The sequence below is a fragment of the Falco rusticolus genome, chromosome 1 (assembly GCF_015220075.1).
Source record: "Falco rusticolus isolate bFalRus1 chromosome 1, bFalRus1.pri, whole genome shotgun sequence".
Taxonomy (NCBI): domain Eukaryota; kingdom Metazoa; phylum Chordata; class Aves; order Falconiformes; family Falconidae; genus Falco; species Falco rusticolus.
In genome coordinates, this window is record NC_051187.1 from 68,362,672 (window position 1) to 68,387,071 (window position 24,400).

At 42.0% G+C, this 24,400-nt stretch overlaps 1 protein-coding gene across 1 annotated transcript in view; it reads right to left on the minus strand.

Annotated features, from left to right (window-relative positions):
- Positions 1–740: 740 nt before the first annotated feature.
- PDGFRA (platelet derived growth factor receptor alpha) overlaps positions 741–24,400 on the minus strand; it is a 35,493-nt gene continuing 11,833 nt past the window's right edge. Inside the window, exons 4-23 of the mRNA XM_037382990.1 lie at positions 23,494–23,757; positions 22,630–22,760; positions 21,055–21,226; positions 20,762–20,951; positions 20,097–20,212; positions 19,489–19,615; positions 18,298–18,491; positions 17,739–17,833; positions 17,496–17,628; positions 13,425–13,529; positions 12,603–12,713; positions 12,113–12,266; positions 10,828–10,994; positions 9,565–9,680; positions 8,862–8,984; positions 8,141–8,252; positions 6,290–6,389; positions 6,063–6,168; positions 5,117–5,352; positions 741–4,095 (exon numbers count right to left, since the gene is read on the minus strand). Of these exons, the coding sequence (XP_037238887.1) occupies positions 3,948–4,095; positions 5,117–5,352; positions 6,063–6,168; positions 6,290–6,389; positions 8,141–8,252; positions 8,862–8,984; positions 9,565–9,680; positions 10,828–10,994; positions 12,113–12,266; positions 12,603–12,713; positions 13,425–13,529; positions 17,496–17,628; positions 17,739–17,833; positions 18,298–18,491; positions 19,489–19,615; positions 20,097–20,212; positions 20,762–20,951; positions 21,055–21,226; positions 22,630–22,760; positions 23,494–23,757 (2,900 nt within the window). The 3' untranslated portion in view covers positions 741–3,947. The remainder of the gene's footprint in view (positions 4,096–5,116; positions 5,353–6,062; positions 6,169–6,289; positions 6,390–8,140; positions 8,253–8,861; positions 8,985–9,564; positions 9,681–10,827; positions 10,995–12,112; positions 12,267–12,602; positions 12,714–13,424; positions 13,530–17,495; positions 17,629–17,738; positions 17,834–18,297; positions 18,492–19,488; positions 19,616–20,096; positions 20,213–20,761; positions 20,952–21,054; positions 21,227–22,629; positions 22,761–23,493; positions 23,758–24,400) is intronic.

Consider the following 24,400-nt stretch of genomic DNA (forward strand, 5'->3'; position numbering starts at 1 on the left):
TTTTCAGGTTGAAATCTTGCAATTCTTCTCAAATTCACTTTCAGTTACATCCACCGTGTAAAAATAATTACTGCAGGAGCACAGAACCATAGAACAAAATCTGGTTTGATTCATAAAGAAGGTGAGCTCAGCATCAGGTTTAAAAAAACCCTGCAGCCAAAGGCAGAGAAACTGGCGATTTCAAGGTGCAGCCACCGAATCCTCTGTAATCACCTAAGGCTTTAGGCTGAAGACTGAGACATGTCACTTTTAGTCCCTTGTTAAAGGCAACCTTTGCATAACATCCTTTATAGTACACTGGTGCTAGTAGCATACATTACAGACACATGGCACAGAACGTCCATTTGCATCCCACGTCCCCCCTTTCCCCGGTGTGTGCAGAGAAGCAGGTTCACCCCAGCACATACGGTGCTGAGGATAAGAAGGGTTTCATCTCATGTGAGAAGCCCAGCACCCACGTCGGGACACATGCTTTACTCTGGGTAACACTCGCTGGAGCAGCACACCTGCCATGTTTTGGGGTGCAGCATGGCTCCCCACAGATGTCGCTCACTATCCAGGCCATCTGCAGCAGGCACTTCCCCACTATGCCCGCGGGAAGGGCTCAGGGACCTGCTTGTCACTTTTGGCTGGTGGTTTTGTAGTGCACTCAATCAAAAACGTTTTGAGGGAAAAGAACCCTAATCAAGACTGATTCTTCATAACTGTCTTTCAATAAGTGAGTATAGACCCCTCACATGTCCTTAAATTATATATCATTTATTGAAATATAGATATCTTAATTTACAGGATTTTTTTCAAAGACAAAATATCAACAGGGGCATTTTTGAAATACATTTTGTGCCTACCATCACTCAGGCCAGTTTGCCCTTCTTCAAACATTTCACAACAGCCACCATTTTGGAAACACTTCCTTTTTTATTATTCTAAAATATAACTTTTGGACATTCAAAGTGCAACAGTTAACGTGCCTGTGGAATATATCACAGTAAAAAAAATATAAACAAAGGCAGTGATATAGCTGTCATAAATGTTTTGGCAGTATTCTAGAAGTCTATATAAAAATACTTATATACATATTGATGTATAACATCACCATATCTCACGTCCTTCATCATGTAATAGGACCATTTTGTACAAGTTGCAGACCACGCTGTAAGGAATTGGTTGGCCATTCCAAATCACAAGCTGTGTTTCATAGGCTAATGTTGATTGTCGTTATACAATTACTGTAGCAAAAAGTTTGGGAATATCTCTTCCAGTGGCTTCTCAAAAATTAAGCCATAAAAGAAAAAGTCTGTAATGCTAATAAAATTGTAAAACTAAACGAATCATCCTCTCACACTTCTCCCTCTTCCTCTGCTTCTCATTCCAGTTTCCAGGCAAGCTTATCTGATTCCAAGCCTGCAGTGAGCTGGGTTTGACTAGACCCCTGTCACAGATGCAGTTCATCTGCACAATGCTCATGACAGGATGGAGAAGCAACCTTACCATGCATCAGAAAGCGAGCCAGCTCTGGTTCACGTCCACCATCTGGGTCTAGCCCCAAGACGCTCTGCGAGATACAGAACGAAACTGGTGAGTGGAAGGGGAGACCGCATGAAGATGTCCTTAGATTCCAGTAACTGGTATAATAAAACATGCTGGGGCTGATTTTCAAACCCTGAAGAACACTAGGCCATGTGCAAAAATGCAGGTGAAATTGCTTGCCTAATTTGACTGTGTAGCTGTAATGACTACACATGCAAATTAAGGCACATGTGGTCTCAGGTGGCCATTGAGATATCTGGGATATCCAATAGATAATTTGTGTTTCCTCAATTCATAGTTCATAGCTGGAGGGAGACTTTGCATCGTCTCATCTGTCGTGGCTATAACGAGAGTCTCTCTGTTTCACAGTTGTCCCTGTACGAGCTCAGTGGCATGTGTTCGGCCAAAGCATGGCTCCCAGGATGACACTCAGTCTTGGTCTGTTGACTGCAAGAAATGGAGGATGTGCCATCACTCACGGCTCCTTCTGATTGTCGGCCTCCACCGGGGCTGAAAATGTGGGTGCCTCGCTTCAGGTCCTGTTTTCACGTTTGCAATATGCTTGTACATGACCTCAGCCAGGTGACATTTTGAAACCCAGACCCAGAATTATTTCCCTGTAACACTGACAGTATTACATTTGCTTTCATTTGATCCACAACTGTCCACAACAAGTGAAGGGGGCTTGTGTAGCTTTTCTTAGGGCCATCTCAAGTGAACCAGTAGTTTAACATGGCAGCATGTTGTCGGTCACTGCTGGTCTGTCTTTCACACTTCCTAGGAAAGTACAGCAACACAGGGATGAGTTTGCACTGCACTTGCATTGGTTGTGTCATGCCAGAGGCTGAGTACGCCCTGCGAGGCGCTCATCACACTGAATTAAATTTAAGTTTGAAAGCTGAGCACCAGAAAGGATGGGGGCCTTTGCAGTGGTGTACCTTTTTCACATGTAAGTCTTCTAAAGCATCATATCTCACATCGTACAGTGATAGCAGTAATTGTAATACTTTGTTCATAAAAGTGGTGTCACAAAACAACTATTGCAGGCTGAAAGCAGATTCATTTTCATGCACCTTCTTCCAAAAAATGCTCTTGAAAGTGATAACTGTTTGTAGTTACAGTCTGCAAAGATAATAGTCAGAGTTCTCTATTCCTGTTTAAACCTGAAAGCTAAGACAAGAATATTTGCTGCAGAATTATTCCTGCTTATTTAAACTTGAATTCCAGGCTGGGAGAGATGTCTTTATTCCTTGAGCAGTTCAAATATCAGATCAATTCTTCACAGCTAACCCCAGGACAGGTTTCCTTTTGACACTAATAATGGAATGTTGCTGGTGGCTTATCATAAACCTCCATTCTCCAGCATCTTGGAAATCCAGCTTAAATTCATTTCTTTTTTAAATTTAAATTTTTAGAACCTCATTTAATCAAGGATAATAATTGTTTCTAGTATACCCGATTAGAAAAGCTACTCCGCTCATAATATAAACCAAAATCTTAAATTTTTCTCCATGTTAAAGTAGTTTTAGCTAACCAGAACAGTTAACATATTGTGTAAAGCCAAAAAAAGAATGGTTTCATAAAATATTTTGGGTCATAAATCTTTTCCTTGTACTTAAAAAGTTTCTTGAGACTGTGCTTTTACTGAAGGACAATGAATTGTAAAATATACATTTAGTGTTACTGAAAACAGTAGTAGTATTATCTTGAAAACAGCTATCTTCTATAGTTAATAAGGACTTACTAGGTTTCTAACACCTATTATAGACTGGTTTATTATTATTATTATCATCATTATTATTATTCCCCTTTACTTGCATTAATGGTTAAAAGTAACATGTTTTGTAGTACCGGTCAGTCCCTTGTGGTTTTAGACCTTTTTGGTCCAAAAGTGGTTTTCGCATGTTCTTCAGTTCACATGATAGTTCAACAGCAGCTGACATTGAGATTGAGGGAGGAAGTACACAAAATTCATAAGCGATCTATTCTAAAACCCATGGCATATGTTCAATGTGCACCTCAAAAGATCCTTGAGTAGACAGTTATTTACATAATTACAATGGTGAAGTATTGCTGCAGTGGAAATTCGATCATCAAAGTCATATGAATGCCCTTGAAACACAAAACTGGTCTGTTTGTGGCCTTTTCCTTCGTCCTCCTACCAGTTCAAATGGCAAACAACACTGAGATGCTACTGAAGTACTGCAAGAAGCAACACTAAAAAAAATCCATCTTGGACGTGTCTCTCATTCATAGTCAGGCTGATTCCTCTGCCCATCGCTGGGAGTTTCTCTATACAAATCCACCTCATCTTCACATCCTTGACATTGCAATAAAGTGGTTTTCTCTGTGGAGCAGAAGTCTGTAGACGACACGGCAAGCTTCCCCGTGTGCAGAGCTGGAAGGTGTCCGTGAGGTTACAGGAAGCTGTCCTCCACCAGGTCTGAGGAGTCAATCCCAATGTCGTCCATCATGTCAATGTCCTCAATGGTCTCATCCTCTCTCTTGATGAAAGTAGAGCTACTGGAACCAGTCTCAATAGCACTTTCTTCAGATGTCTGGGAACTGGAAGAGACAAACATCTCAGAGATAAACTACACGGTGAATGTGACTGCGTAAGTGCTCCAGTCTCTAGCAGAACTAAACACTACCCCCCCACCTGCTTTCTGACCCATGGCACAATCTTAGGTGACTCTGACCGCCCGTTTCTTGGAACACGACACATCTTGTATCTCAAGAGTAACGAACCACCTTGAAATTCAAAGGAAGGGGTTGTTCATATGTTCCTCCAAGCACTTTCTGCCAGGAACTCATTAAGCTTTGGCACTGCTGTGACAGTAGGTCACTTAGGTAAATCTCGGGAGGCCAGGTGAAAGTAAGATAATAACAGACAATAAGATAGGAACAGCAGAGAAGAGGTAACAAATCTGGATAGTGCTTCTTAGAAACTTCATCCATCTCCCTCTTTCAAATTGCACAAAAATATCAAAAAAAAGAAGATTTTAGGTTGATATTTCTATATACTATTAATTAAGTGCTGAATTAAACGCCTGCCATTCACAGTAAGTGTTACAGTGTTGTGCTGTAGTAGAATCAGTCGTGCAAACTGGCAAGGGAGCGGTAAAATGTCCTGCATACCCTGCTGTGAAAGAAAAGACAACCACGGAAGATATTAAACCCACCTTCTCCCAAATTTTAGAGCTGGTCTTGCACAGAACAGATCAATCCCTTGAGATCTCATATGCAGCTCCAAGGCATCGAGCTGTAGGGGCAAGATGTGTCCACAGAGCCACCGCCCAGCCACTGTGGCTTGGCCAAACTAGCAAGGGAGTCCCAGTGACACACAGCACCCTACCTGCAGTCCCCTTCCCCCGGCAGTCACAAAAGAGGCAAAATTATTTTTTTCCCATTGGAAACACTGCGGCCACTTCTACCACTATATTTTCATGTGACCTTCCCAGTGAGCGTTCTCAACAGAGCTAAGGAAACCTTTTGCAGAGTAGGATGCTAACAAGTGTTAATGCACATTGCCAAACATGACCCCGAACGGTGACTATGGGCTACGTGACCTGTAAACTGGACCTACCTGTGCCTGTTCCTTTTGCCAAGCTCATCTTCAGAAACAGGGTCAATGTCGGGCAGGGGGATGATGTACCCGCTGTCAGCACTCAGCCTCTGCTCATCAAATCCGCTCTCCCGGTCCTTTAGCTTGTCTTCGTTCTTGTAGGTGACACCAATGTAAGCATTGTCACAGTCCCCTCTCATGCGGGTGACAGCTGGGTGATCACTTTTCAGGAAGTCCAGGTGAATCTTCTCATAGCTCTGAAAATGTTAATTTCAAACCCCTGGTTGGTTAGATGCTGCTCACTAAGGCTGCCTTTCTGCAGACGGATGGCTGTGATTCATTAACCCAGCAAATATTCTGCCCTATGAGCCAGCAACACTGGATGGAGAAGCCCAGCATCTTAAAATGACTTGAAGGGAGAAGTGACATGTATGTTTTAGACAGCGCAGGAGTAAGTGTGGCAGCACAAAACAGATAAATAGATGTGAGAGGGGCAGGGAGTGAAGGCAGGTGGGAAAAAGAAACACTGAATGATAGAGCAGGCAGAGCTTGTCCAGAGGTATCAGAAGTATGAGGGGAAAACTTGCTGGTGTCAGGGTCCAAAGAGGGAGATAAGAGGGAGATAGAGAGATAAACATGTGGGCCAAGTAGTCCCTTTTCTAGAACTCTTTCAATGCCTTGAAAATGCCATGAAAATATATAAAACCCATTCACCAACAGAAAAATTGTGTTGGTAGGATTTCATTAGAAATGGAAAGCTCTGCTGCCCAGCTAATACTGCAGAACTGCTTCTCTCGGTTAGTCTGCATGCAGAAACCAAACAGGCAATGACCCTGTCTGAATCACATAATCCACATAGGTTAGGATGTGCCAGTTCAGTGGACACGGCTCTCATGGCTGGAACAACACTTGCAATTCCCCCTAAAACAGTATATAGAAAACACAGAAAAAAATTCAAAGAGCAAACCTTTTTGTACTCTCCAGGCAACAAGCTCTCCACAATTTCACTTAAATGGTAAAAAGAAGGTCTTTTCTCTGGTTCACTGTTCCAGCACTTCACCATGATCTCATACCTGCAGTTAAGATGGAAACCAATTTAAGCATCTGTAAATGGAAAATGAGTAACCAAACAGAAACTAAAGCCAAAATTGTCTGGAGACTGGCCAGGTGTGGAAAAGCCGGATGCACACATACACTTCATTGGTAGCATGATCAGGTTTGGCCATTCGGTATCCACTCTTAATCTTATTGTAGAAAGTAGAATCGACCATCATGCCAGGATATGGTGTGCCACCTGCAGATAGAAGAGAAGAAAAAATACTACTCTGTACTTTACTATCCATGCAAACTTCCCAAATACTGTCTTGCTGTTCCTGTCAAAAAGTGTTAACGCTATAATCTGACATGCCATCAAAATTAATCTTTCCTACCCAATGTGTCACGTCAGAGATACTGTCTTGATGACATTAAGCTCTGATGTGAAATGTTGGCTAGGAAAGATTGAAGTAGGTACTAAGAAAAAAACACCTTTACAGTGTTTCTAGAATGCACTGAGTGGGCACAGAGGTTGGATGATACCTGGATCAGGTCATCAGCCTGCATTTGGCAGATCTGAGGTCGTGACTCTGCTCTGCCACTGGCTTTCTGTGTGACTTAGGCAAGTCACTTGCTCCACTGGGTTTTATTGCCTTTGGCACCTGCAGGACAGCTGAGGGTGGCATGGCCTAAGTAACTTGCTTCCTCCCAGCTGTAAAGGCAAAGCCTTAGTGTGAGCCAGTCCCCTCCATACCCAAGTCTTCCCACCTGGGCAGCTAGCTTTAGACCACAGCTAACACGTCAGGAGCATGGGTTGTTGAAAAGTTTGGGCTTGGCCCCTGAGCTGACAGTTGGGCAAACATTTGGGGCTGCAGCATACAGACATCATCACACTCATGCTCAGTTGTCACTGATGTATAAAAAGTATCATTCAAGCTGAAGTCAGCATTGCAGCAAGATGTCAAAGTTGACCTTCTTTAAAAATGTCCCTGAGGACACATTTTCCTTTCTGAGAAAGATCATCTTTCTCAGATGAAGGAAGCATGCAATAATATTGCTCCAGAAACCTCAGCCCTTCAAAAGCAGGATTGTCACATAAAACTGGGCTTCAGAACCTTCCTTGCAGGCAGGGCAGTGAAGCACAGGTGTCTCAGCTCCTGAGCTATTCATTCCCAGGGATGCTGGGGAATGGATCCTATGATGCCGAGAGATTACACTGATCAACACCATAAACAGTGGTGCAACTGCTGTTTTCTGAGCAGCAGCTATATGACAACTTATTCTAGAAAATAACATTAGGTTTGGGGTTGCTGTGGGGCAGTAGTAGGTACCATAGAGGTGTGACTAATCCTACTGAGAGTAAATGTGGGCAATGCACGCTCACTGAAGCAGGCCAGCCATCCGCCTGGGAGGCTAATTAATGAGGCTGAGGAAAGAGCCAGGCTGTTCCCAGCTGGGAACCATACATCGTCTGTAACTGCTATACATTGTCATAACTACTTTACACTGCCATAAACTAACCGTGTGAACCTGGAAATGAGAAATCAGCATCCCAGAAGATTGACACTTGTTTTCATTCTGTAATGGGACTAAGACAGGCTTTTTTGAAACACGTATGAAGAGACTGTTTCAAACCAGCCGCTGAGCTGGCATGCAGCCCCAGGCACCCTGGTGCAAAAGGGAAGCATGTTCCTTCTTGTATTAGCCAGAAAATCCATCCTGGCCTGGCACACCAATACTTTACCACAAAAGCTTTTCACTCAGTGATTTTAGTTTTCTAGAAAAAACAAAAAGTATCTTGCAAAAAGAAATATAATGAGAACTTTGGAAGAGTACGGACATTTCATTTCACACCTGACACTGGAATCTGAAACCCCATATAGAAGAATAACTAACAGTTGATTTCACATGTATATTTTTACTGTAGAATTTGAAATACTTTGTGCAGAACAGTTTGAACTAAAAAAAATAAAAAATCACTACACATAAGAACACATTCACAGTACATACCAAGAGAAAATATTTCCCACAGCAGAATTCCATAAGACCAGACATCACTTAATGTTGTGTACAGATTGTCAAAAATGCTTTCTGGTGCCATCCATTTTACTGGGAGGAAAGTCTGTAGCAAAAAGAAAGAAACCCCAAAATGCACAGATTAGTCGTTAAAGAAATGCTTCCCATTACAATTGTTTGACAGCCAGTGTCAGCTTCTCTCTAATAAGAAAATTGTGTTAACCTGGCTACTGTTTATGTTTAATTGCACAATACACAGAGGTACCAGGTTTATAAGCAATGCTACTATTTGCTCCCCACCAAAACTGATTAAACCATAACTGTATTCATTTTATCACTAGCAAATGACCAGGCTGATTGAAGGTATGATACAAAAGCTGGCATTGCTGATCTAGATCCAATATGTCATTGATTGGTGTATCACTATACTCCATGTCATAGTGACAGTTCCTTAATGATTTGTCTAGTCACAAAACTTGCCAGTTAAAATGTAAACCTGCGAAGTACTACGTGTGGCCAAGTACTTTTTGGCTTTGAAGCAGAATTAGGAAAGTTACGGTAATTAATGAACTGAAGAAAAATTGTTCTCAGGAGTCTTCATCCCAATAGTCAATTAGTGTAACCAATACTGAATGGCAAGAACATTAAATAGCATTTAAAACTGACACCTCTCATTTCAGTTAAAGTAGAACTCAGGAGATTAAGAAGTACATACGCTGCCCTTGGAGACATAATTGGAATCATGCATGATGTCTCTAGCCAGCCCAAAGTCACAGATCTTCACAATTTTTCCTTGAGCCAGGAGGACATTACGAGCTGCCAAGTCACGGTGCACACACTGTATGGAGAAAAATTAAGTTGTTCAAGGATGTGCTAATTCCACAAGGGCTATTCCCCTGCAAAGATCCCTGGAAAAGATCTGTTGACTTTTTGGGCACAGTCTTAACAAGATCTTCTACTGAACAGGCACCTGTATTACCCTACTAACTGGGGCAGGGAAGCACCAGTCCTCAGAAACAGCAAGGGCTCATGCAGATGCACCACAGTGGGGAGGAGACAAAAGTGATGCCACCCTTTCCCCTTCTACCCATCATGTACTAATGACATGTCTATGCTTCTGACCATGCTGGTCTGTGGCCGTATGGACCCTCCACCCAGACCCTGCCTAGATCCACCACCATCTCTGGCACCCTGACTCCATGAATGTCACAGGCTGCGACAGGAGAAGAGGACTGACTGCTGCTTTGATTTTTCCACCCGTGGTGATCTCACTTGCCAGGTAAGTGAGAAAGCTGTCTACAACCCCAAAAAGAATATGATATTGTGTCACGTTTTCAGAATCTAAATGGAAAACCACAGTCAGAGATGAAGACCTTTTTACATTTTCTTTCGTTTTACCGACTTTTTTATTTACTTACATTTTTGGAAGCCAAGAATTCCATTCCCCGTGCAACCTGGTAGGTGAAGCTCAGCAAATCCAGCAGACTGAGGCCCTCTGAACTGTCATCTGAAAGAAGGTTTTTGACTTCTGATTCTATTGGAGAAGAGAGAAAAATGTGTTTGTGCTGTGGAGCATGAAAGCAGCATCCATTTCCTCCTACCCATAATGATTCTGAGCTGATAATTTTAACAGAGTAGCATGACCAAACCAGTTTTTTTATAATAACTAACCACTTTTAATGTCTGCATCAGTCACTGACACATACTGCTTTCTTAAAAACATCCAGTATTAAATATAGGTTTGGGGTTTTCTCCTGTCTGTATTGTTTTCCCCACAGAACTGCAGGAAAAGGTGACGTTTAAAAGGTTCACTTAAGTTTTGTACAGCATGTTTACAATACTCAGTGTGTGGTACAAAAACATTTATTTAGAGGTGGTGCCTTTGTTAGGTTTTTGTACATTCTTATCCGTTTGCTTTTGCTGAACACTGTTATGTTTCCCAGCAAGCATTCACTGGGAGTAATCCAATACCAGCAAAAAGGGTCAGAAATGCTATGGCAAGATTTCTCATTTTTTATGAAAGATGTCAGCAAAAAACCAGTCAAAATTCAGTGATTCATCCACCCCGACTGTCCTAGAGCGCTGTATGAGTACATTAGTCTGCCATGTAAATCTGGGACTGGATATGGTTCAGTTTCTGAGGCCTTCAGGCAAAAGTGATGATGCTTATTTTTAAAGCAAAGCATATTTGGTTTCTGAAAACGGGGCTGGGGAATGGGATGCATTCATTATCTTCATTACATAACCTGGGAAAGTATTTGGGAGTGTTCTGCATTTGGTGTCAGTTAATGTGAAATGTCAGTGGAAACACAGCAATACAAATGGCTACTATTATTGTTCATTGCTATTGCTCAAAATCTTGCAAACTACAAGACTGACAAAGTCTCTGCCCCCCAAGAGTGCCTACAGCCCCGTGGCAGAGCACAGCCTCAGCGCTTCAGCATGGGAGCAAAGGCACAGCCGGACCCCGCTGGTCCCCTTCTGCTCCAGGAGCAGATACTCCTACCCCCAGAGCATCATGAAGAACACAAGCATAAGCTTTTAGCTTATAGCTTGTACTCACACACTTGCACAACACAGCTGAGTAGTTTACGTCCATGCAGAGGGCAAAAATAAGAGATGTATTTATGCAATAATTACTTGTATTAATGATGTATGCAGAAGGGACAATTCTATGTTACCTGACATAGACTTCTTCTTATATGAAGCAGGCCGATCATACACAGATCTCTGAATATCAGAGTATTTGGATCCCTCCTTCCTTTCCAGCATTGGCACATACTGAGTGGTATCAGCTTGTTTCATGTCCATGTATTCTCCAGTGTTTTCAAATGATAATATCACATAACTGAAATTGGAAAAAAATAGGGGTGTATCAGCTGGTATTGCCCAAGTGACTTCCCTGCCACAGCACCCTGTAGATCTAACAGTTCTTTTACAGTGTACAGCTGCATTGCTGTGAAATACAAGAGCTGGCTTCTTGGTAGAGAATACGTAAAGATCATATATTGTAACATAACCATGTATTATCACGTATTAGTACATGTTACCATGTATCACAGTAGTCAAACACAAGTGCTTCAAATTTATCCTTTTGTCAATAGACAGGTATGTAAACATATATTGTCTAACCCCAAAACCACACTGAATCCAAGTATTACTACCTAGGGCTATTAGTTCAAGGTATTCCAAAAGATAGATGTAATTAATTCACCCAAACAGTTTGCATCAAATCCAGTCCTGATGAACAAGTCCATGCTCAGATGAACAGTCCTGGCTGCACTCAGCTACTGAGTCAGTTGTTCTATTTGCCTGAGTGATTTTTTTTAAGGAATCTCTGTTCACCTTCTGAATCCTGACTGATTTTATGACATTGCTTTATTGCTGAATGTATGATGACAAGCTTCCTCCACCATCATCTGGAAAAAGCTATGGGAACATTAACCATAAGGAAACTGTTGAGATGGGCTAAGCCACCAGTAGATAAAGGAGAGTATTGAGCCTGGAGAACAAACACTGCCACATTGTTTGCGGGGAAGGAGGTTTAGGCAGCTGAAATGCCCTAAGCAGGGAAACAAGGAAACCACGTAGTTGTGCTTTACTTTTAAAACTTTAAAAGTACTTTTAAAATGCAAAAGGATGGTTTTACAGAAAAGAGGAACACTGGGTCATGCTTTATTAATAAAAATGTTCTTTGAGACTTCAGGATGTCTGTGGAAAACCCACAGTGGCCCTGGAACTTCAAGCATCTCTACACAGGGAAAACATGGATCTAGGACACACGTCAAGGAGACTGAACAAAAAGTGCTGAAACCTTCCCAGACCTATGAAACCTGACAAATAAAAGCCTAATGATAAGAACTAGGGAGGGCTCTAAACGAATTAATGAGAGGAATGGAGTAAGGGTTAATAATGACATCTGCTTGAGTTGCAGATCATACTTTTTTTTTTCCTGTTTTTTCCCACCTTCTTGTGCTTTCATCAGCTGGGTTCATTCCAAAGATATCCAAATCTTTCTTTGGCTTCTCTGGGTGTCGGTTCAGGAAATTGTCCCTGTTCTTATGCAGATAGTTCACCAAATCACCATAAAAGCAGTATTCAGTAATGATGTAAATAGGACCTGATAAAATAAAGCAAAATAATACATTGATAAGTGAGGTCTTAAGAAAGAAAGAAAGAAAGAGAGAAAGAAAGAAAGAAAGAGAGAAAGAAAGAAAGAAAGAAAGAAAGAAGACTCAAAAAATAGTAGAAATTAGAATATGAAACAAAGAATTTGTGAGTTAATACATTTTTATTTACTAAGTTACGACTGCAACAACCACCAAATATCAAGTAGGTTTGTGAAACCTTTTATTTGTTTATATTTATTGTTAAATCCTTTAATTGAAATTTGTGTGCTTGTTAAACAGTGAATGATGGCTCCACAGCAAACCTCCGTTTTGTCAGCCAAACTCACCTGATTTTGTACAAGCTCCAAGCAGATTCACAATATTCAGGTGGGGGCCAAGGTGTGTCATTATCTTCAGTTCAGACATGAGTGCCTGTTTTTCGCTGGATCTAGCTGTAGCTGTTGAAAAAACACACCAACCACTCAGTGAGAGCAATCACCTTTTTCACAAGAACAAACAATTTCTCCTTGCTTTCCTCATTAAAGTATTGCTACCATGGTTTCCTGAAGAAGACTGTCCTCTTTACTTGACAGTGGGCTTTCTTAGGACTTGGAGAGGAGTCACAAATCACTAATAAAGGACTCACTTAATGCAGCTCAACAGCTGACACAGTCTGGTTTTCCCTCTCCAGGGGTATGGTGTATTGCCCAGGTGGCACAGAGGCATTTTATAAGCTGCTCATTTCAACACAAACAAGCTCTTCATGGCTCCTTCAGAGACACTGCATCACATCCTCAGCTCTCATGAACCTGGAAATCTTCAGTGAACTTAAGATTCTCACACGAAGCCTGCCTATTTCTCTTTTGTTGTGTAGCTTTCATTTGCTCACAGACATTCATGGTTATTTTATCTTTTTCTGAACTTGCAGAGTTACTGTGGCTGCTACAGTCCCTACAGGTAAAACCAAACCCTGGAGACTTTCAGAAGCCTGGATACTCTCCGTCTTGAAAAGCCATGAAGCAATCTAAAGTATAATTTTAAATTTCAGTCATTCCACAGTTCACTTGCAACTTCAGATGTGGAGAATCTATTTATACACAAGCAATGCCTGAGTAACCCTGTGGAAACGTGCCCTCCCCAGCCTGGGAAATGGAACCACAACAACTTACGTTTCAGCATTTTCACAGCTACTTTCATCACCGGTTGAGAGCGACTCAATCCATATGCAGTCCCTTCAACTACTTTTCCAAAGGCACCGGAACCAAGGATTCGACCTGAACACAAAGGAAAGCATTACTTAGTTCTGAAAGTAACAGCAATTCGCCTCATTCCCTGCTGCCATTCCTCTATGAGTTGTGATCCTTGTGTGGAAAGAGCACACTCACTTAGCCAGACCACTGGTATTATTGTTATTACTGTTGTTGTTAAACAGAAAAGGCAAATATAAAATGCCATTATTAAGTACAATCCTTAAATAAAAACAAACAAGCAAACAACAGGAGCACATCTGCACATGGGAGGTCAACTCATTCAAATTCGTCTCCTACTGTGCCCTGCTGCCCTCACTTAATCCTTTCTAATCATTTATTCTCCGATGTTTGAGTTGACTTCTCTACCTCAGTCAGCACCTGATTACAGTGCAGTTGTGTCTTTTACTTAAAAGTCTGAACTGAACTCCTTAGCTGCAGTTTTGGGCTGTAATATCAATCCTGGATACATCTAGCAGCATGATAGACTGAAGTATATCAACAGCACATTTAGAAATAGGCAGGCAGGACCATCAGTGCTCTGCAAGAAGCTGAAATACATGTTGATCACATATGAGGGGAAACTTCTCTGAAGTTTAATGTACAAGTGTGTTTCATATGCTGGAATAAATTTTATTGCAAATTTCCAAGTGCTGTAATGAAACAGCTAATGTTTATACACACTTTACTCTTCCCACAAATCAATTTAGACAAAAATTTTGGATCATCATAACCTGTCTCCTGATATGGATACAGTGTGCAGAAGAATTGTGCACAGATTGAGTGAGATTTTAGAGAAATATGAACTGCACAAACATAATCCAAAATACTATATTTCATAGTTTCCATATTGAAGAGCAAGTTCATCAAGGCAACACTTAGTGAACAAACCCATATATGAGCTCCAGATGCCAGGATATTTTCATATTCCTGACAAGCTCTCTATTTTATTTTATGTTACTTTTTAACTTGCAGCACAGAAAGAAGTAGTGACTTTTACTATGGAGATATATGGCATTTTGTCTTTTGACGTTCATTTACAGTTTGAACCCGCCGCCTTTTACGCTTCTGAAGGTGTTATCTGGCATGCAACACCATATGTTATCCTCTAGCTGCAGCCCTCACTTTTATTGTATACATGCTTTCAAAAGAAAATTTCCAGCCAAATGATATCTACATCATTAATAAGCACAAGAAATGGTTAAAGAACGCTTAGCTGAGTTACCACTGAAGAACCTCTTCAAGACTATGACAGTGTAGTTTGTCATGCATACAAAAACTATGTGATTTCTTTTCAAGATTCTTGTGCTCTGATGGTTATTCTTCCTAATCAGGATGTGAGAAAGCTTCCCACTAAATTTCAGACTAATTCAAACAACCTGAGTCTGAAATTTGGCCCCTGAAACTTTTCAGACCAAAAGTCTGGGAACCATATGGCAGGATGCAGCCCTTCAGAATGCAATGGCATTTGCTGATGCTCCTTGATCTTCTTGTCTTCATAAGCCAGTTCCTCCCCAAACCATATTGTCAGCTGAGCACAAGGTGCACATCTCCCTCTCCATCACCTCTGCTGAGCCAGGGTGCACGTGGAGATGGTGAGAGCGCTTCCGCAGTGGTGGGGAGCGATCACTGCTATTTCCCCTTCTCACCCCTCTCCGCAGACATAGCCCAAGCCCCATGTGTTTTGCACCTGCAATGTGGAACCAGGTGGGAGCTGACTGCTCAAGGGCTGAAGGCATCTGTAACGCCATCACATTCTTGACATCGAGGCCTTCAGTGGAGACCAAAATTATAGCAGGTGTTTATTTTTCTCAGTATAAAGACACTGCTGTGATCTGCTTGCCAGAGGAGCAGCGCTGCTTCTCTGCCACAGAGGGACTGTGCAGACACAGCAAGAGCTCTGGGCTCCTCAGGCCAGCACAGGTACAGCACCTGGGGGGGCTGTTTCAGCCTCTGCACCCATCCGTAGAGCTGGTCTGCAGCGCCTGTCGGAGAGGTGCTTTTTTTCTGCTTGGGGGGCCACAAATACAAAGGTGAAGTCTGTGATTTTTTTCCAGACACAACCTTCTCAACTGTGTGAGAATTTCTTTGGCTAAAATTGAACTGGGATGATCAGCCCACCCCAAATTAAACCAGAATTGTCTTTGCCTACATCAAAAGCCAGTCAAGTGACAAGCTTTGTAACCTACATCCGGCTTCTAGACTCTTGAGAAATTAGGTGCCACATCCCTAAATGCTGTGTAACCTTTCTACAGCCACCCCAGCATCCCAAGAAACAGCAGCACTCAGACCCCACTCCTCAAAAGGCCCTGCCCTCTGCCCCCTCGGCTGAAGGAGGGGGTCCAGGTCCTGCCGGGACCTCGCCACTTCCCAGCAGAACCAGGAGAAGGCAGTGGCATCCAAACAGCTCTCTGCACTACCGCATTCCTCGTTCTGTTACGCATCTCCCAGGCTGGCGCTGGCTGCTAAGAGCTTTAAACAGCAGCGCACTACGTACATTGTGGAGGGGTGATAGCAAAGGAAAACTTGCAGTGTAATCCAAATTTATCAACTGAAGCTCCAGCCAGCCAATGTTCAGAGTTGGCATTTAACGCAGCACTGCACTCCAGGCCCTACTAGCTAGAAAAACAAATAAATGCCAGCTGGCTTACACAGCTAGGATGGGAAATGCTCATCTGGCTGAGCCAAAATGGGTTAGTACCCTGCTTCAGAGCCTCCCTGAGCTGAAGGTGTAATTGCCTTGCTGTCATCTCCCACTTTGATATGAGAAAATCTGCACAAACCAGAATTATCAGCCCCAGGAACAAAAGAGGTCCCCACCAGCAAGCGTTTCATATGGCAAAACTGCCAGTGGGTAGATGTTAACCATGTCAAGAAGAATGCTTGTGCAATCCAGATTGCTAAAAGGACATGTAGCGTTAGTTTTTAAAGCACTATCCCGAATATGCCTGTAAACAGGAAGGCATTGAAGTAGGCTGATGCTCATGAGTCAGATGGAGACAAAGTCACAGTGGTGGTCTGTTAACTCAGATCTGACAAATCCTATTTAGGCATATAATTAAAGTCTGGGTTGTAATAAAATAATTCCATTAATATCCACCCTTCTCTAGCTTTCAATTAGCAACGGGAATTTAATTACAGGGTATCATTCCTGAACAGAAAAATTTGTGCTGCTTCTTTCAAGAATGAACATCAATTCTTTCTCTGCGATGGGGAAGGGGAACTACACTAGGGGAGTATGTGTCTTAAAATATATCAAACAAAAACCATATTTCATCTTCTTATCCTGTATTTTGTGATACAACTTGGCGCACAGATACCTCCAAGAGAGGAAAGCCTTGTATATTTAAAGCACTACCTGGATAGAGCATTAGAATTGCCAAATTGTTATAAATGACAGATTGGGCCAGCCTTGAAGAACTAATTACAGTTGGATTCTGTATGAACTCCAATGCAGGAATAACAAAGCGAGAAAGCAGAAGGAGAAGGAGGAAGGCAGTAGCCTCAAAAATAAGTTATGCAGTTACTCAGCACTGATATGTGCACGATGTGGATTAATAACTTAAAAAATATTTTTAATAAAACTACATAACTACTTGCAGATTTCCCTTGGCCTCTGCACAGAAGTATATAAATGTCTTGCAAATAAAAAACGCTGATGCATTTCTTGTGGGTGGCTTAGCAGGAGTGAGTGTTGAAGAGGTCATTTAATGCTGCGAGAGGCCCCCTAAGCCATGTGGACGTGAGCACTGCATGCAGGGCATGTGGAGGAGAGCTGGAATGGAGGCGCAGGAGACTAACACAAGAAGCTTAAGGCTGACACCAACGTAGGGGAAGAAGAGGATGCAGAAAGAGAACAGACAGGTACAGAGAGGCTCTACACTTCATAGCCATAACTTAGATCGCAACTCCTGGTAGCAGGGACCTCAGAGTTACCCTTAATCGTCTTTCTCCCCGGAGAAGGATGAGATTAGTTCCTTAGAGGAAACTTACCAAGCACTAACCCATCTCGAGGAAACTCCCATCTGGAGTCATAAGGCAGCTGCATTGGGTCCACATAAATGTATTCGTGGCCATCAGGGCTAATGGACTCAATGACTCTCCATCTTATCTCATACCTTGGCTTCTGCAAAGCATATTAAATGCAAAACCAACCATTAGACCTGTGCCGGACTTCAGAGCAGTTCAAAACCCAGCAGGGCTCAGCCTCCAAACCAAAATACTTTTCTACATTACCTGTTTCCATATGATGACCAGGACAATCAATGAAATTATCACAATCACTAACAGCACTAGGACTGCAGCAGCCACCGTTAGTTCTGATCGCAAGGCTGTGGGGTAAAAAGACAGACTCTGTTTTCCTCCTGAGCCACAAGGAACATGACACACACAGAAGACTCCGACCTCCCGTACCACCACAGTCCCCATGTCCTGCAGATGTGGCAGGGGCAGTTGCTGAGGCTGGTGACTGTAAAGTCTTTCCAAGCCCCAGGCTGCTCTGCCTTCCTGTTTCAAAACAAAATGCACAGATTGTCTAGAAGAACATCTCCTAGCCAGTGATATCACAAAATTATAAAATGAATCATGGAACCGTTTAATAAGCGAAAACCCAGATGCACCATGAAGACCTGTAGAATGCCTCATCCTCACATGTCCCAGGGTGGGAAAGAATGTATTTCCATTTATTTTTATCTGCAACAATTCCTATTTTTAAACTATTAAGACTGGACTGGAGTGTGTTATAGAGGGGTCAAACTGGCTGTGGTAACTTCACAGAAGGACAAAGTGAACTCACTGGGAGCCACAAGCTTCAGTTCCCGAGTAACAGCACCAAGGTCATTCCTTGCCACACACCGCACAGCCAGGGTTTCCTCTACCTTCTGGAAGGTCACCTGGCTTTCCACCATGTTTTTCTCATCCAGGTGGACTTCCATGTGTACGTCAGAGATATTGTTAGTCAAAAGAGCCCATGAGGTGTCATTGCTGCACCTGCAGAGAAGAATAACAGGGGAAATGGGCATTGGGCGTAGGTACGGATAACGAAGAGTGAAGAGAACAAGAATCACCTTTCCCTATAACTTTCTTCTGACAATGATCCTTTTAAAGACCAGAAATGCTTAAGACCACCTCTGTGGAAAGCCTGCATCTTTCTCCCCTCAGAATAATTTGCCTTCTGATCCTCATTGCTGCTGCTGCTTTGAGGGCCTGACAACGCAGCCCAGCAGGTCTGGTATAGATAGACCTTGGTGTCACTATGTATCCCATAGAGTTATAGTACTGGATGGATCTCTGTTTCTCCCTGAACCCTTAGTGCTGTACAAGGCTCCCTGGGGCAGGACTAGGAGGACGATCATCCCACCAAGTAGTAAGAGGTTTTAGCACAATGAAAGCAGAACACAGCTGGGAGGTGCCCAGGGCTCCTAGCCCTCTTCCATGCGTCGTCTCCCTCTCCTTGGTAGATAACCTCCCAGGGAAAAACCAGCCTCCCAGTAGCCACAGAAAGAGCCAGTCTAGAGCTAGCAAAAATGGGAGTAATTACTCCACATGTCTAAAATACTTCGAAGGTAAAAACTATAATTAGGCAGAAAATAATTACAAGTGAAAATTTAGAAGCACGCAAGAGCATAAATGAGGCAGATTGAACTATCTGAAATGATAAGAACTCCCTGAAAGGAGGAACAGCTACTTCCCGAGATCTTTACTCAAACCGGGACTATGAAATCTGCTGAGTTTGCTTATTGAACACAAAGCTTTTATGAGAGAAACCTCCTGAACTGATGCACTGTGTCTTCTCCTACAGGATGCAATAGGAAGGGCACTGATAACCTCTCTTGAAACAGAAGCGACATGCCTCCAAAAAGAAAAAAAATTATCTAGACCTCACTGGCTGTTGATGAGGAAAACATGGTATGGTAACTAATAACACTAAGCTGATCAAGGACACAACAAGTCATATCTTAAATAAGAAAGTACCCACTCCTCTTACTTTTTAATGTCCTTGCAAACCAGCCATTCCACATCAGGAAGCGGGGTCCCCTCTGCCAAGCACCTCACCGTCTGCCCACCCGCAGAGCCATGGTGATCGTCCACAAGGTCTAAGATCAGTGCTGGAACTGAAAAGGAGTCAAGAGTTTGTCAGCATATTCATTGGGATCTACAAAAAAACAGCCTGAAATTTCAAATAAAGCAGGAGAGGTGTTGTTTGGCTGGCAGCTTAGCAACTCCTAGAGACCCAGGCTCATCCAGGAGGTCCTCATCTCCTGCAGGACAGAGCAGATCCTAGGCTAAAGCCATGAAAAGGAAGTGCTGCGGTTATGCCACGTCCTCATGTCATACTAAATGAGCTATCATCCCCTCTGTCAGCTGGAATAACTTAGGCGGGAGGATAAAGTTTCTTTTTGGCTCAAGGCCAGCTCAGAAGTGAAAGCCAGGATCGGGGTAGGAGAGCTCCAAGGACTCGACATGCACACACTCCTCTGGACGCTCCAGCTCATGCCTGTCTTATCCTAATACACCAGGCAATCCAATGTGTAAGTGGATCAAGTCTTTGCTGTGTGCCATCAGTTCTGGTGGTCAAGGCTCTGGGCTCCTTACCTTGTATCAGCAAGGAGAAGGTGTATCTTTTAACCTCATCTTCATTTTCAGCAACCAAAGTATAGTATCCGCTGTCTTCTTCCTTGGCCCGGATCAATTTTAATATACTTTGAAACCTGCAGAAATAAGAAGTTTTGTTTGTATTTTTGAAGCGGGCATAAAAAAAAAAAAATCATTTTGGTGCAACATGTAATCTGGGTATGTAAAGATTATAATGTAGTGACATTTAGCATTTCTAGCATGACTTTAATGACAGTCATTACTTGAGCGGTAAATAACTACCAACACACAAGTGAGAAACAAGTGGGCGTAGTTATATTCTGCAGGGATCTGACAAAGCCCCTGATATTACTGGAAATATTACTGGAAATAGCTAGAGATTATTGTTGTGGAGTCATGTTGGCCTCAAGACTTGTCATGTCGGACTCAAGAGGCTTACTGCACAGAAAACAGGATTTCTATGGTTTGGAGAGGTTAATGTTACGAAGGGAATAAGAAGAGGCAGACTAGGCATTGCCCTTTAGAGTAGAAAAAATTATTTTTAAACGCCACTGAGGAAGAAGTAACAAATTGAGGTGGAAAGAGAGAGCAGGAGCAGTGCCCAGGTTTCTGGAAAAGAAACTCAAGTCAGCACGGCAAAGTAAGGGTCAGAAGAATATTTTTACCTTGTTTCCTGCACTCTGTTGGAACTAGTAACAATCTCAGTAAGATTTTCGATCAGAGTCACATTATCCTTCAACCAGTACATTTTTGGTGCTGGGTATGCCTGCACATCGACGACAAAGTTTTTGACTTCGTGTAGATTGACAGCCTCCAGAGGGCTAAACTGGGGCTCCAGGTGAACGAAGCCTTTGTCTGTAAATGAAAAAACCTTGCGTAAACCATGCTGTGCAGCATTTTTCAAGAACAGTGTTTTCCAATGTGTTAATAATTTTTGGACACTAAAAACAGACTATACCATGAACTGTAATGACTACTTTCTTATTTTCCTTAACCTCCTTGGTTGCATGCCGAGCAGTACATTCATAATCCCCTGTGTCTTTCACTGATGCCTCAGGAATGGTCAAGGTGTAAACCAGCTTCTGCGATGGGACTTTGATATCATCAAGCTTTATCAGACCTTTTTCTTTCTGCAGTTTGGAGAAGGAAAAAAAACCTTACTTAAGTAAGCAAGCTGAGCTGAAAGCACACCATTGAGGATCTACGATGCCACTGGAGTAAAAGCAACCATCTAAATCCTGTATGGCAGCAGAAGACTTGTTTACTCAGTCAGGGAGGCATTTTTCAGCCACAGGCACAAAAGGTGTCCCTGTGAAAATACACCCTTCTGGGGTCAGGCACAAAAGGGTGAGGAGGTTGAGAGTATATTTTGTTCACTCAAAACAAATACCATTCAAAGTTTGGGTGAGCAGCCTGAAAAAGCATTTTACTGCTCATGCACTACCTTCTCCTCAGACGTAAAAGCCACCTGAGTTTTCTTTGCTCATTTACCATGAAGTAGGGTGAATTTTTATCCCCTCCACCAAAAAATAAGTAACCAGTTGCTAGATGCTATGTCCTGCCTGCTAGATGCTACGTTCTGCTTCTTAAAAAAAAAAAAATTATTGGCAAGGAGAATACTCCTGTGAGTAAAAAGATTGTGAGAATAGTAGACCATGTTATCACAAGAAGCTGAAACTAAAAATATGCAGGGGCTATTTTTGAAGGGCGGCATACAGAAGAGATTATGATGTGTAACAGGAAAAATAGAACAAAACCTTCTCGAATTATTTTTCCTTTTGGGCTTTTCACTTACTTAAGTAACGAGTGGGATTTGGGGTCACAACCAGGTATGCTACAACTACTCCATTCCTTCAGTTACCAGCCTTTTTGTACGGGACTCTCTGAAATACTCCATTGACCGGGACTGGCTCTAACCAAGTTTCGCTAAATAAAAATTTCCACTGCAGAAGAATGTTACATCAGTTTGAAAATTTTCAAGGTTCTCCAAAAGTTTCAAGGTTTTCTTACCAGACAGTTCTCATTAGTGAGTAATTAAACTGACTGTAAGAGTCATTTTCATTTACACCTGCACAATGAGGAACAATTAAGACTATGGACTTGATTTTGCGTTGTCCCTTATTATGTCCAAGCACCCAGGGTTTAAGAGAGCCATTTTAGAGGGTCAGACCTTCAGCAGCAGAGCTTTATGCAGATGTCCAATACATTCCCAGATCTTTCTGTTTCCACAGCATTTCATTTTTTGAACCAGCACAAGACCTGAAAGCCAGCATTTCTCCCTCGGAGGATGGACTCCCAGTCATACCTCACCTTCCTCTCATGTTTGCATACTTACTAACAGCAAACTCTAATTTTTGAGACTGAATCCTTTTTGTGGTAATCTAAAAATGAAAGAAATTACTTTGTTTTCTCTCCTCAGCTGTCCTTATTCAGAGGAAAGAAGAAAAATTTACAACCCCACCTTCTTCCCCAATAAGTAACTACAAACATTCAAACAAAACAAAACACCTTAAAAAAAGAAAAAGAGATTTACCACTTTCCCAGGATAATTCCACTGTAAATTTACCACCTCATTGTCAAAGACCACACAAGTTACTACGATGGTCTCGCCTGTTTTGTAGACAGTTTTAAGAGCTTCAATTTCAACCGGCAGCTGTGAAGTAGCTGAGAGAAGAGAGAGAGAGCGGATTTAGGTTTTTTAAATATGCAGTTTTCACATAGTGCAATTTCAGGGGGACATTTCCATTTCACTTCCTCTACTGAGAAATTACCTGGAAAATCCAGTGAATATGCTGCTGACTTATACTGATATAAACAATTTGCATTTAAAGCATGAATTGTACAGGCATTGAGTTCAATCCTACAAAGAAATGATCCATGCATAATATTTCAATTAGAAGTTCCTATCTCAAATGCCCCTGTGAAAAGGCACTCAGTATAAAAGCATTTCCCACTTTGCTAATTAGTGACTGTCTTTGAGAATCCCTTGCTGATCAATAAAAACCTGGGGTTTAAAATATTTGAATCATGCTGTTTTTCAGAATATCCAAAATCCTACAGTTTGAAGCTACTGGGAAACACCATGTCTTTTAAGATATGTTTCAGCAAACAGGATGAAAATACATGGATTATGGAAGACTTTTCTTGCAAACATTTGGGAGAGGAGATAAAGTTAAGAACATTTCATTCTCATCAAAATTGTATGCAACTGCTAAATAAAGTAGCAACTAAGTAACTGGCAATACCGCCAGAGGAGCAAGGAGCTCATCATTGGGGAAATATCTGATATATCCCAGTGATGCTGGTGCTAACAGGGCTTTTACAGTGTGAGGAAAGAACTGGGTTGAACATTATTACTTCTTTTTTCTTTTTTTTTTTTATGAACAAAAATAAGTACCTCTTAAAATATAGATGAGGAACTCATCAGACTTGAACTCCACGCCTTTAACCATTGTTTTGCATGTATATGACCCCGCAGGGAAATTCCCTATGAAGCCTTGTTTGCTGTCATAGAAAGCATAGACAGCCTTGTCTAAACTGTTGACTAAAGTCACTGGAGCATTTGGGTCACTTGTCCGACAAGGGATAACGGTGGGATCCCCTTCTTCTACTAGGATGAACTGGTCTTCTGGTATAGAAGGAACAAAAGGCATGTCTGGGTCTGTAAAAAACAAGAGGTAATTTTACACTGTCTCGTTTGTAGTAAGTCCACGTACAAGAATTGGATAACACTGACTGATTATAGATTGTAAAATTTATTACCCCACTTTTTCAGAGCTTGCAGGTAGGGCATGGTAATTGTGTGTGGTATCTCAGTTCTGCTATTTGATGTGACATTTAGCAAGACATTTGACCTAAGCACAAAACAGGAAAGGTCTTGGGCTCCTTTGTGGCAATTCAGGACACAGAGCGAAAAATACAAAAGATCCCCCCACAAAAAATGCAAAGTATTATTAATCCCCTTAGACCTGCTTCTGACATGTTCCTACAGCGAGGGCAAAAGTATGCCAAGTGACAAAAAGCAAGAAAATCACTTTTGGATGTGAAAACATTCATGCAATTGCTGGGGACTAAAGTAGAGATGACTTCACTTTACCATAGAAAACTCTATCAAGATATAAGTACGGCAAAGATTTCAGGGAACAATTTGGACTAAAACACCCTATTTTTATGACACAAGATTTTGTACTTAGGTGTAACATTCACCACCAAAAAAAAATCATTACACATCCTCCCTTTTATTGGCACAAATCACTCTTCTTCAATTAGATGTTTTTTTCTTCCTTTGATAGTAGTAGCTGTCT